At 62.9% G+C, this 12,914-nt stretch overlaps 1 protein-coding gene across 2 annotated transcripts; it reads left to right on the top strand.

Moving 5' to 3' along the window:
- Nucleotides 1-10,810: 10,810 nt before the first annotated feature.
- ID3 (inhibitor of DNA binding 3, HLH protein) lies at nucleotides 10,811-12,516 on the top strand. Of its 2 annotated transcripts, XM_040535191.1 has the most exons (4): nucleotides 10,844-10,968; nucleotides 11,041-11,373; nucleotides 11,558-11,629; nucleotides 11,845-12,516. In XM_040535191.1, the coding sequence occupies exons 2-3, from the start codon at nucleotides 11,053-11,055 to the stop codon at nucleotides 11,612-11,614; spliced, it is 378 nt and encodes a 125-aa protein (XP_040391125.1). In that variant the 5' UTR covers nucleotides 10,844-10,968; nucleotides 11,041-11,052; the 3' UTR covers nucleotides 11,615-11,629; nucleotides 11,845-12,516. The 2 variants fall into 2 exon arrangements, with proteins under 2 accessions (XP_040391124.1, XP_040391125.1); XM_040535190.1 differs by having other exon boundaries at nucleotides 10,811-11,373.
- Nucleotides 12,517-12,914: the final 398 nt, after the last annotated feature.

Here is a 12,914-nt window from a genome sequence, read left to right as displayed (position 1 = left end):
CGGGGGAAGGCGCGCTGCCCTGAAGAGCAGCAGTCGGGGAGCAGCTGGAGCCGGCCAGCTGCCTGCGCTGCTCCTCCTGGCACCCCTGCTCCAACCCCGGCTGTGCTCACGGACGAGCATCGGGATCTTGGGGGTTAATTTTTTGGGATATATTCTTGCTTTGGACTAAATCTGGCTCCCAAGAGCCCTGTCCCTTTCCTGTTTTCTGCTCTTATTGCCCAGACCCCGCGGTGCTGTGGCCATCCGCGTTTTGGGGGTTTCCTTACGCCTTCCCTCCAGAGGAATTTCAGTCTCCGTGGTTCTTTGCTTGCTTTTCCTCCCCGAGCTGGCTGAAGGTGCAGAAACCCTGGCGGTGTCCCCATGTGTCTTAAAGCTGGTGTAAAACCTTCCCTGCCTGCAATTACTTAAAAAACTACCTGCCCAAACCCCTTACTGACCCTGCAGCGAGGCCCTGTGCAGGTATTCGTGCTGCTTTGGGGCTCTTTCCTTGAGTTTGGCCAAAAATGGGTCATTTTGTGAGTAATGCCCGGCCGTGCTTTGTTGTCGGAGAGACCTGCGGGTTTGTGGGAGGGAAACTGGGAGGATGGCACCAAAACTGGGTCCGATGCGAGGAGTGTTTGTAACCGGGAAGGGGCCAGGTGGATGTCCCAGAGATTTAGGGAAAGAGGTGGCTGAGATGTGGGAAAAAGGCATTAACGTGCCTTAATTTGGGGGATGCTGCTGAAGGTTTGGCTGCCTCGAGGAGGTGTCTGTGCACAGCAGACTTCAGGATACTGGAAAAAAATCCTTTCTGCTGTTATAACTGGAGACCACACCAGCAAAAAACGCTCCTCATGAGCGTGGCACAGGTAAGAGCAAAAAAAAAAAAGGCAATTTTACTGCTCCCATTTCTTTCCAAAGGCGAAATATTTGCACATCTCCCGTGGGCTGCGTGGGGGAAGCCCCTGTGCCCTGCTTTGCCCCCGCAGCCGTGCTGCTCTCCCTGGGGGGAGGCGAATTCCCCGTGGCCCCCCCAGCAGGGCAGGGAGCCGGGGGGCCGCAGAGCAAAGGGCTGATCCGGGCCTTGAAAGAAAAACCACGGGTGCTGAGCGCTGCATAAAGCATTGCGTAAATAACCGTGCAACGCCTCTGCACGCCGGGGGGGGGTCCAAACTGCCCCGAGGAAGGGGCTCGGCTCTGCTGCAGGGGGGGGGAACATCAGCCCTAAGGGCTTGCAGTGCAAATGCAGAGGGCCTTGGGGTGGGCGCACCCAGCAGCGTGGGGAGGGCGCAGCGGCACCGCCGTGCGGGACCTGTCCCCCCGTGCAGTGCCTGGCCTGGTGCGCTCGCAGCCGCGTGCTGGGAGCGGAGGGGAGCCGGGATTGCCACGCGAGGGCTCCCGTGCACCGCTGCGCGTGGCCGTGCGCTGCTCAGCACCGCTGCGCGCGGTTGTGCATCGCCGTGCGTGGTCGTGTGCATTGCTGCGGGCATTGCTCGGCACTGCTGCACGTGGTCGTGCGTTGCTTGGCACCGCTGTGCAGGATGGTGCGTTGCTGTGCACGGTCACGCATTGCTCGGCACTGCTGTGCGTGGTCGTGCATTGCTGCGCATGGTTGTGTGCATTGCTTGGCGCTGCTGTGCACGGTTGTGCATTGCTGCACGTGCGTGTGCATTGCTGTGCACCTCTGTGCACGGTTGTGCATTGCTCAGCACCGCTGTGCTCGGTTGATTGTGCCTTGCTGTATGGAGCTGCGCACTGCCCCGCACTATTGTATGTGGTTGTGCGTGGTTGTGCACGGTTGTGCGTCACTCTGCACGGTTGTGCGCTGCTGTGTGGGGCTGTGCACCACCCTACATGGCTGTGCACATCTCTGCACGGTTGTGCATTGCTGCGCACCACCCCCCCCAATGCCCTGACCCATAGCAAGTGGCCGTGGGGCTGGGATTGGGATTGGGATTGGGATTGGGATTGGGATGGGATGGGATGGGATGGGATGGGATGGGATGGGATGGGACGGGACAGGACGGGACGGGACAGGACGGGACAGGATGGGGGGGCTGTGATGCAGGTGCCCCCCAGATCCCCCCATCGCCCCCTTTGCAGAGCAGCCATCCCCAGCACCGGGACAGCACCGGCCTGTGGTGTGGTGGGGACACAGGGACGGGGACATGGGGGTGGGGACACGGGGATGGGGACATGGGGATGGGGACATGCAGGGATGGGGTCCTGTGGATATGGGGTCATGGGGATGGGGACATGGGGATGGGGACACAGGGATGGGGACCTGTAGGGATGGGGACACGGGGACAGGGACACAGAGGGATGGGGACACAGGTCTCGGGGGGGGAGGGGGGGTCCTCGTTTGTGGGTAATGGGCTCGGGGGGGTCTTGTCCATGGGGCTGGGGCTTGGGGGGGGCCGTGTCCGTGGGCAATGGGGTCTTTGGGGCCGTGTCCGCGGGCCGTTCCCGGGGGCTGCAGCCCCGCCGTTCCCCGGCAGAGGGCAGCGGGTGCGCGCCCCATCGGTGCGCGCGCCCTGGGGCGCGTCGGGCACGCGCGCCCGGTGCCCCGGGGTCCCGGGGGGAGGCGGTGACGGACGCGCGTGCGGGTGACACGCGGGGACACCGGGCACGGGTGGGCTCTGCACGGGGAGCTGCAGCGCACGGCTTAACCCGGGGGGTTGACGGCCCCCAGTGAGCCCCCGTGGGGCTGAACTGGTCCCAGTTACGAGCTGGGAGCGGGGACGGCGGCACCCCCCGAAATAAAATCCCAGCAGGAGCCCCCCCAGGCCAGCAGCAGATCCTGCTCCCCCCAGCACCTCTGCGCTCCCCTGGGGAGCAGCCCCCAGCCCCCCCGGCCGTCAGCCCCCCCAGCCCCCACCTGCAGCATTTATTCTGCCCCCCCGCGCCCCCAGGTGACAAGGACACCGGCGGGGCTCGAGCTGGGGCCACCTCGGTGTCCGCAGGATGGGCCGGAATGGAAAAAAATCTACAGGTGACAACTTGGGGACATTGCCATGTCCCCCGTGTCCCCCCCCCAGCCGGAGCCATCGGGGCAGTGCTGGCACCCGAGGGGACAAGTGCCACCCCCCCGCCGGGCTCGGGGCCACCGCTGTCCCCTGCCACCGTGCCCCAGCCACCCTCAGCCTGGGGACATCCTGGGGACCCCCCCCCCTTGGCAAATGTTTGCATCCCAGTCGGGTGCTGGGGACAGACACACGGACACACGGACACAGGGACACACGGACACAGACACAGGGACACAGGGACACACGGACACACGGACACACGGACACAGACACAGGGACACAGGGACACAAGGACACACGGACACAGGGACACAGGGACACACAGACACACGGACACACGGACACACGGACACAGACACAGGGACACAGGGACACAGGGACACAGGGACACAGGGACACACGGACACAGACACATGGACACAGGGACACACGGACACAGGGACACAGGGACACAGACACAGGGACACACGGACACAGGGACACAGGGACACAGGGACACAGGGACACACGGACACAGACACATGGACACAGGGACACACGGACACAGGGACACAGGGACACAGGGACACAGGGACACAGGGACACACGGACACAGACACAGGGACACACGGACACACGGACACATGGGTGCTGTCCCCCTCTGTGTCCCCACACCGCAGGGGCTGGCACCGAGCCCAGCACGGGAACGGCTGCGGTGACGTCCCTAAACCAGTGCCGGGGTGGGTCGGGAGGGGGTGGGGACACACGCCAACACCCGTCACCTCTCGCGTAGAAAGTGAAGTTACCGGGTCAGTGGAGGAGGAAAAAAATAAAATAAAAGCGGGGAGAAAGCAGGCGGCAGGTCGGCTTCCGGCCCCGCGGCACCTGGCCCGCAGCTGCGGCACCGCTCGGTTTGGGGGGGGGAAAGGAGAGCGCGAGGGGATGGGGACGGGGACGGGGGACAAGGGACAAGGGACAGGGGACAAGGACAGGGGACAGTGGCCTTCAGCCTTGCCCTGCAGCATCCTCACCAGGAAGCCCGTGGGCATCCGCGGCTTGTGGTGGGTTTTTTTTGCACGTTGGGCGATGGATTGGGGGAAGTTGCCCAAATCTGAGGATTTTTCTGTTTTATTGTGTATTTCTTTTTGTTTGTTTGTTTGTTTGTTTAAACAAATCCCCAGCTGCCAGAGTCAGGGGGTGGGGGACAGGCGAGCAAAGGGCAGCACCTCGGCATGGGGGGGTTGCCTCTCCCCGCCCCCCATCGTGAAAGCCACCACCTGGTGGCCTGCCCAGGGGACACCCGGTGACAGCCGCCTCCCCCAGGGGACCCCCCCACGGCGTGGGGGCACCGGGTGTCCCAGCGCCACCTGGCCTCAACGAGGAACCAGCCCTCGGGGGCTGCACGAGCTGGGTTTTGGGGAGGGGGCTGGGGTAGGGGGGGGAGTTTGGGGTATGGGACATGCGGGGGGGACAAAGGGTCCCCCATAGGGTCCCTACAGGGATGCAGCTCCAGGAGAGGTCGGGGGGGGGGGGGGGGGGGGTTCTTGCCCCTGCCCCTCACCTGGCACCTGCTCAGGGCGGATGGAAACTGTGTCAGAGGAAGCAGGGAGGGGGCCATGCTCCGGGAGGGGGGAAACCAGCTGGTCCCTGCACCCTCACCCCCAGTATCCCCATCACTTCCCCACCCTCCACCCCAAAAACCCCAATCCACCCATCGCCAAACCCACGCGTTGCCCCAAAACCCTTCGTGCCTCAGTTTCCCCACTTGGCCAGCTGGCTGCTGCCCCCGGGGGGGGGGCTGTAGGGGGAGGGGGGGGGGTTCCACTCCCCGTACCCGTTCCTCCTCCGGCACCCGGATCCCGGGGGGCTGCTCCTGCCCCGTTCCGAGAAAGCGGGGCTGGGGGTGCCGGATGCGCACGGAGGTCGGGGCGGGGACGCGCGCCGATACTCGAAGGGCTCTGCTAAAAAAAAAAAAAAAAAAAAAAACAATTCGGGCAGGTTCGAAAAGCTCCGAAACCGCGACAGGAAACCCAAATAGTACAAACGCAGATGCGAGTGGAAAAATGCTCTCGCGCTGGTGGCGCTGCCTTTCACCTCCGCTAAAAATAAAGCTGCCCTATTAGGGCTGATGAGGCCGCGATAAAAGCGCCTTCCCCCCGAGTTTTTCCGTGGGGGACGGGGGCTGCAGCCGTGCGGTGCCGTGGGACGCGGCTTTCCGTGGGGCTCGGCCCGTTTTGGGGTGGATCTGGGGGATTTGAGGCCGGCGGAAGGGGTCGGGAAGGGGGGAGAGGATTTTTTCTCCCCGTGGGGCGATGCGATTTTCGGGTGGGCAGCGTGGGGTGGGGTGGGGGGGTGCAGGGTGTGATGAGTTGTAACGGTCTCCGGGGGTGGAACGAGGCAAAGCCACATCCTGCAGCTTGGCGGGACCTGGGGGAGGAATTTGGGGGACTGAGAAACGGAGGGATGGGGGGCGGGGGACGCAAACAACGCCCCCACTCCCCCACAAGACCCCAAAACGCAGGCTGGGCAGCTGGGCTGCTCCCCCGCCCCGTGCCTCAGTTTCCCCACTCGGGGCCAGAGCACTCGGCCTTTTGGGGTTGGGGGGCTGTGGGGGAGGCTGTGCCTGCTCGGGGTGCCCCCCCCCCCCCCCGGCCCCTGGAGGATATCGTGGGAGGCGGGAGGCGCTTCGTGCCCCCCCAGCGGCAGCGGGACCGGGGCTGCTCCGAGGCACCCAGTGGCCCCCCCCCCACCTGCGCACAACCCCGCTGCTCACACCTGCACCCCCCCCGCCCTCCAAAATTTTGTGGGGTGGATGCGCAGGAGAAAAAGAAATGAGAAATGCGGGGGGGGGGCGGGGTGTTGGAGGGCAATGCCGAATTTTGGGTGCACCCCAAGCGGCAGCGGATGCGGTCTGGGGATGCTCTGAGCATCCTGGGGGGGGCCTGAAACACCCCAGGGATGCGGATGGGAGAGGGACATGGAGGGGGGGTTATGGGGTCAGGCCCAGGGTGGGCATTTTTTTTTGGGGGGGGGAAACAGGGCCCCAGGGGTCTCCGGCCGGCCTTGGGGGGAGGCCGTGAGAACAGCGGCCGGGGCCGGGGGGGGGGGCAGCGCAGGAAGCGGCTGGGGGGGGGCGGCCGCTCCCGGCTCCCCCAGATGCGCCCGTGAGATAGGGCGGCAGGAAGCAGCTGCGGGGAATCCCGGCGCTGGGAACAGCCAACGCCGCCCGCCGAGGCCCTCCAGGGCTGCGGGAGCCCCCAGCCTCCGTGGAGCGCCCCCCCCCAGCTGGTGGCTACTGGGCAGACTGGTTGGGGCCACGCAGCCTTCCACACACCCCCCCCCAAGAGGGAAGCCTGTGCTCCTCTCCCTGCCCCCGACTTTCTGCACAAAGGTAATTCCTCCCTGCGTTCACTCTGGTCCCTAATGACAACCCGTTGCTGCCTGCAGGGGCAGGCAGTCAGGTCGGGCTCTCCCGGGGGGGTGAGGAACCCCCTAATTTCGGGTGCTCCCGGGGCTCCTGAGGGATCAGGGATGGAGGAGCTTCTCCCGCCCCATCCCGGAGGTTTCCACCCGCCCGGCAGCCCCGCAGTCCGTGCCTCAGTTTCCCTTGAGCTGGATTGAGACGGGGACGGATCCTTCCTGCCGGTGCCTCAGGGGAACCTGGCTGCGTGGGGGCGGCTTTGGCACGCTCCCCCCCCCCCCCCAATAATGGGGTGTCTCCACGCTGGAAAAGCACAGAGATGGGAAACTGAGGCACAGCACGGGGACGGGGAGCAGCCCGTCAGCCCAAAGAGACGCTGCTTAAGGGGTTTTCGGTGCTGGACGGGGGGGATTTGGTCCCTTTGCGTTCTTGCTGCTCAGCTCAGGTCACTGCTCCAGACGGAGCCTCCCCGAAATGAGGGCAAAAAGGTGAAATCCAGCATTTTGGGCTGAGCCCCCGGGGGTCAGTGGCTGCCCACAAGGAAGGCGAGAGGAAAGGCTGCAACTGCTGCAAGGAGGGGCACTGAAATCCCCTGGGGAGCCTGACCCCCCCCCCCCAGCCAGCCCCAGGGACCCCCACGGCCTCTACGAGCTGCCCCCACGCCCCTTTGGGATCTCAGCCCCCCCCTCCCCAGGGGGTTTGCTCTGGAAGAGGTTGGGGAAACTGAGGCACGGAGGGGCCAGGCTGTGCCTGGCCACGGGAGGGGATGCTCAGCGCCTGCCTCCAACATGGGGGGGGGCAAAGGGGGGGTCCCCGGGGCTAATCCCCTGCACAAACAGCGCTCGGGGAGGGCTGTGCATTCCCCGGGCCGGATCCAGTCTCCTAGTGACGGGGCTGGGGGGGCTCACGGCCCCTTTTTGGGGTGCCGGGGGTCCTCCAAGCGGCCGAAATCTGGAGAGGGGCAGCGGTGCCCATCCCAGAGCCCCAGCCTCCATGGGAATGCTCGGCCCCCACTCAAATTGGAGCATTTTGGGCCCCAGCGTGGCACCAAGCTGGATATGGCCCTCGGGACAAGGTGGGAAGGGGATTTTTTAGGGGTGCTTGAGGACGCCAGAATCCCTTTTGCCCCATAAGCATCCCGATTTGTCCCCCAGCAGCCCGCCGGGGCCGTGCCAGGTCGGCGTGGAGCATCCCCCAAACCCGATGGACGGATGCGGCCGCATCGAGCGCTGCGGGGTCCCCCCCGAGCCCCCCAGCTGGTGGAGTAGGGCCGGTTACAAAAGGCCCCCGACAAGCACAGGGAGCCGGGATTTATCCCCTGTCCTTGTCCCGAAAGTGGATCCAGATGACCACTGGGGAAGAGCCCTTCTTCCCTTTGTAGCTCACTTGGGCGCTTGCCACGTCTCCGTTCCTCCCCTCTCCCGGCCAAATCGCTTCCCCGGAGCCAGCGCTTCCAGGCAGCCTCCGGCTTCCAGAACTCGAGAAATTCCCCCAAAAATGCCGGCAAGCCCCAAAACGGCGGGGCCCCGCTCGCCGTCCCCGTAGCGGGGCAGCGGGGCCGGAGCCGGCCATTTCCACGCCGCTTTGTGCACTCTGCATCCTGCCACCTGTATGGCCTTATTTAGGGAGAAAAACACCAAAAATAATAATTAAAAAAATGAAAGGAGGATTTTTTTTTTTTTTTGGGGGGGGGGGGTGGCGAGCGTCAATCTGGAGCACGAACGCTCGCGGGCCTCTGCTTGTGAAACTCCCCGAGTGTGGGGAAATTAGGGGGCAAATTAGGGGGGATTAACGACCTGGGAAGGGGGCGCTGGGGGGCAGGGGGTGGGAGCGGGATGGGGGGGTGACACGCGGGGGCTTTTTGGGGCCATTTCGGGGCACCGTGTTCGCTCGCAGGGGGTAAATCCCCGCTCCCGCCCGCCTCTCCTCGCCTCCTCCACTTTTCCTTTTTTTTTTTTTCCCTTAATTTTTTCATTTTTTTCTTTTAATAAAACACACAGTGTGGGCCCTTTTCAACATGAAATCATTGCACTCTGGAGCATTCCCGCTCCCTTTCCCTCCTCTCTCCCCCCCCCCCCCTTACCCCCCCCCTCCTTTTCCCCTTTCTCCGCGCCAAGAAATCCGCCTCCCCGGCCGCCGACACGACGGAGGACACCCCAACCCCGGCGGCGGGCTGGATCCCCCTAATAAAAAAAAAAATAATAATAAAAAATAAAAATCCCCGTGTCCCCTCTGGCCGGGGAGCCGCCAGGCAGCGAGGACGGCAAACGTCCCCGCGCAACCATCTTGCTCGCGCGCTCGGGGCCGTGGCCATGGCGCGGGGAGGTTGCCTTGGCCACGCATCCCTGTGTGAATGCATGACGTGCACAGGGCTGGCGCCAGGCTGTCTGGGGCCGGGAGTTAGATCAACACAGCTGGAGGGCCCGGGCCACAGCTGGGCAAAGGCAGCGGGTCCCGCCGCCCCGGCCGGGCCTGTGGGAACGGCCGCCAACAAAACCCCCTGCAAACAAAAGCCCCCCGGCGCAGCCCTTTCAGCCCCCTGGGAAATGGGGGGCGGCGAGCGGGGAGCGGGCATGGGAACGGCGCGGGGACCCCTCGGCCGCCCGCGCGGGGCTTGGGAAGCGGGCTGGGGCTTCCGAGCGCTGGTTTCAGGGTGGTTTTCCATATTTTAGTCCGTTTTATTTTATTTTATTTTATTTTACTTTATTTTACTTTATTTTTTTCATTTTGTTTTTTGCATTTTTTGCATTTTTTTTCATTTTATTTTTTTCATTTTATTTTTCATTTACTGCATTTCATTTCATTTCATTTTATTATCTCATTTCATTTCATTTCATTTCATTTCATTTCATTTCATTATTTCATTTCATTTCGTTATTTCATTTCATAGTATTTTATCTTATCTTTTTTATTTTATCTTATTTTATTTTATCCTATTTAGTCTTATTTTTTTACCCTATTTAATCTTACTTCTGGGGGGTGTCCCACTTCTCCTGGCTGCTTGCCCCCGAGCAGACCGAGAAGGGTTTGGGTTCCCCCCATGCCTGCTCCACTCCCGGAGCTGATTTCCCAGGAAATTTATGGGGAGGGTGAAGTGGGGGGGGTAAGAAAAAAGTTTTTAAATCGCAAAAATACCCCTCAAAAAAAAAAAAAAAAAGACTGGCTGCTGCTTTCAGGGTTTTGGGGGTCTCCGAGGAGCTGGAGGGGAGAAGCAGGGGGCTGCTGCCCCCCCCTCACTCCGCTGTGCGGCCCCCGGGGGGGTCTGAATGGGGAAACAAAACCCAGCGCCACTGAACTGGGATTTGGGCAGATCTGGAATAAATTGCTGCTGTGGGCAGGCGTAATTTGCTCCAGGTGCCTCTGTCCCCCCCCCCCTCGCCCCCTCCCCACGAGCTGGGAGCCCCAGGCGAGCGGGGTCCCGGGGTGTCCCCCAACGGGGTGTCCCCCAACGGGGTGTCCCCCAACGCGACGTCCCCTCCCTGGGCTCCCCCTGCAACCAAAACCTATGGAAATTCCCCCAAAACACCCCAGCGAGGATTTTGGGGGGGGGGGGCATCGCCCCTTGCTTTCACCATCTGGGGGTCGCGGGGCCCTTGGCCACCCCCCCCGGACCCTCCGTGTGCCACCGCCACCCGCTGCGGTGACACCCACGGGGCCCGGCCACCCCGCTGTCCCCACGGCTCGGGGCTTTTTGAGCCGGCGGCGTTTTGGGGTGGGTGGGTGGGGGCCGTGCTGGAATAACCCCCCCCCCTCCCCGTGCCTATAAATCTCCGCTCCCCCCTCCGAAAAAAACCCTCTCCCGGCCGCTCGCAGGAGCGCAGCGGCTGACCTAAATCTGGTTTCTCCATCGTAACCTCAGCTTTACCGCAATTAATTTTTTTCTGCTGGTCACAAGATAATTCCTGACGCCAGAAAGTCTGGAGGTCATATGAGAAGCGAATTGAGGAACAGGGCGGCACTAATTTCCTACGGGATCGCCCGGCAAAAAGCAAAGGGGAGGGGGGGGGGGGGGGAGAAAATATCACCCACCCCAAAAGCTGGGGGGGGGGAAAAATCCTCCGGGATGGGGGCAAAGGGGTAGGGGGCTGCAGGGGGGTGCACATTGGGGCTGGGGGGAGCCCCCTCCCCCCCCCAAATGGAGTGGTTTTGGGGTTTTGCCTTGGGGTGATGCTGTGGGGTGGCAGCGGGAGGGGGGGGGACACATGGGGACGGGGCCACCCTGGCCACCAAGGGTCACTTGTGGGGGGGTTTTGGGGTGGGAGCGTGGTTCTTTGGGGTTCATTTGCATACGTGGGAGGGGTCTGAGGGTTCATCTGCATAATTTGGGGGGGAGCCGGGGCCGATTTGCATGCGGGAGGCGGGCCCGCGAGGGGCGCCCTATATAGCGGGCGGTGCGGGGCTGCCCCAGCCCCAGTGCGCCAGCGAGGTCCGAGGGGTCGGAGGCCCAGGGAGCGGAGGCCCGAGGAGAGGAGGTCCGGAGGGTGAAGGTCCGGAGGGTGAAGGTCCCGGAGCTTGGAGGCCCCAGGGCTCGGAGGCCCCAGCCTCAGCACCTCAGGTCCCAGCAGAGCCTCAACGCCCGCCGCCTCCTGTCCCCAAAAAACAAACAAACAAACAAACAAACAAAACCCTCACCCGCCCAGCCCCAGCATGAAAGCCATCAGCCCGGTGAGGTCCGTCAGGAGCTGCTACGAGGCCGTGTGCTGCCTCTCGGAGCAGAGCCTGGCCATCGCCCGCAGCAGCAGCAACAAGAGCCCGGCGCTGGAGGAGCCCATGAGCCTCCTGTACGACATGAACGACTGCTACTCCAAGCTGCGGGAGCTGGTGCCGGGCATCCCGCAGGGCACCAAGATGAGCCAGGTGGAGATCCTCCAGCACGTCATCGACTACATCTTCGACCTGCAGATCGTGCTGGAGGAGGAGGCCAAGGGGCGCGACCCGTCCTCGGAGGCCACCCTGCTGTCCCTCAAGGTACGGGCTCCGCGGGGCCGGGGGCGTGACTGGGGGGGGTGGTGGTCCCATAAGGGTCGGGGGGTGGGGGGGTGGACCTACACGGGTCGGGGGGTGGTGGTCCCAAAGAGAGGGGGGGGATGGATTTTGGGGGGACGCATCCTGCTGCCGCGGTGGCCCTGACCCCTGTCCCCGCTCTCCGCAGGCGGCCGAGCTGGCCTCCGAGCTCTGCTCCAAAGACGAGAGCGCGCTGTGCCACTAACGCCTCCTCCAGCAGGTGAGTGTCCGCTCCCGCCCCAGCAGCCCCCCAAAACCCCTCAAGCATCCCCCCTCCGTCCCCCAAACCCACCCCACGCTGCTTTCCCCTCCCCCCCCATCCAACCCCTACCCCCCCCGCGTGGCGCTGACCCCGCACCCCTCATCCCTCCCCCCCCCCAACCGATTTTATATTTTATTTTTTTTTTTAACTCTTCTTCCTTTCTTCCCCCCCAGTGCCAATTAGCAAACATGCAGCGAGTGTCGGTTCCTGATTCGTTATCGGCCGGAGGTAAATAGCAGCTTCCTGCGCGGCGCCAGGCTGTCTGCGACCTGCCGCGGCCCCCCCGGAGCCCCCCCCAGGCCACCACGGGGGGCCACCCGGCTGCACCCAAGCACCCTTGGGCTCCTCCATCGCCCGGAGAAAAAAAAATTTAAAAAAGACCCCAGGTGCATCGCCCCCCCCCAAAAAAAAGACCCCAGGCGAGGGGAGAGGCGGCTGCTGCCCCCCCCTTGTCCCCCCCCCGCGACCAGGAGCTGCCTCCTCGGCGAGTTTTCGAGCGGCGTTCCCAAAATCCCGGCTTCTTTAGGACTTTTTCAGCCCGCTTTATAAACGAGACACTTTGTACCGATAGACTGGTGAAGATGCGGTGGTTGTCTGTATATTTTTGGATTATAGCGATCGAGCCCTGTTTAAAGGCGTTTAATAGGGGGATAGAGGGGGGGTTTTTTGGGGGGGGGGGGGGGGGTCCTCGAATACGAACCAAACTCTCTGGGGCCACGGCCTCGTGTATTGTGGAGCTCTATACTAGAGTATAACGTTTGTACCTTTTGTGCAGGAAGGTGAAATTTCTGCGAACATGCCTTGTACTTGCTTTATAAACTTTTTATAAAAGTTACCGTTTTTACATAATAAAGCTCGCCTCGTTCTGAATGCTTCCATTTTGGGGGGGGGGGGAACCTCGCTGCCATCGAGCTGCGATCGTAACTTCTAGGGTTACGGGAGGAATCTCATTAATTGTTTAATAGCTTTGAAATGTCAGCTCAGGTATGGGAGGAATTAACCCTAGGCTGCTGTCTCCCGGCGGAGGTGTCTGCCAGCTATTTTGGGTGCTGCTCTCCTTATCTGATAGGGAAGGAGCGAGGTGCCCCCCCCTTCTTCCCCCCCAGCGCTGCCGAGCCCCGGGGAGCAGCGGGAGGTGTAGCTGGAGCACTGCGGGGGGGGGAGATGCTTTTCCAAGGTTTTGTCCCCCCTTTGGGACAGCTCTGCTAGGGCTCAGCCCCATGCAAACGGTGGCCCTGGGGGC

The sequence above is a fragment of the Cygnus olor genome, chromosome 23, assembly GCF_009769625.2.
Source record: "Cygnus olor isolate bCygOlo1 chromosome 23, bCygOlo1.pri.v2, whole genome shotgun sequence".
NCBI classification, from domain to species: domain Eukaryota; kingdom Metazoa; phylum Chordata; class Aves; order Anseriformes; family Anatidae; genus Cygnus; species Cygnus olor.
This window is presented reverse-complemented; position numbering and strand designations above follow the sequence as displayed.

What these genes read in the sequence shown, in the direction of transcription:
- ID3 (XM_040535190.1), top strand. Translation starts at nt 11,053, where the DNA reads ATGAAAGCCATCAGCCCGGTGAGGTCCGTCAGGAGCTGCTACGAGGCC. An exon ending in CCACCCTGCTGTCCCTCAAG is followed by an intron (nt 11,374 to 11,557) that starts GTACGGGCTCCG and finishes CGCTCTCCGCAG; the next exon opens with GCGGCCGAGCTGGCCTCCGA.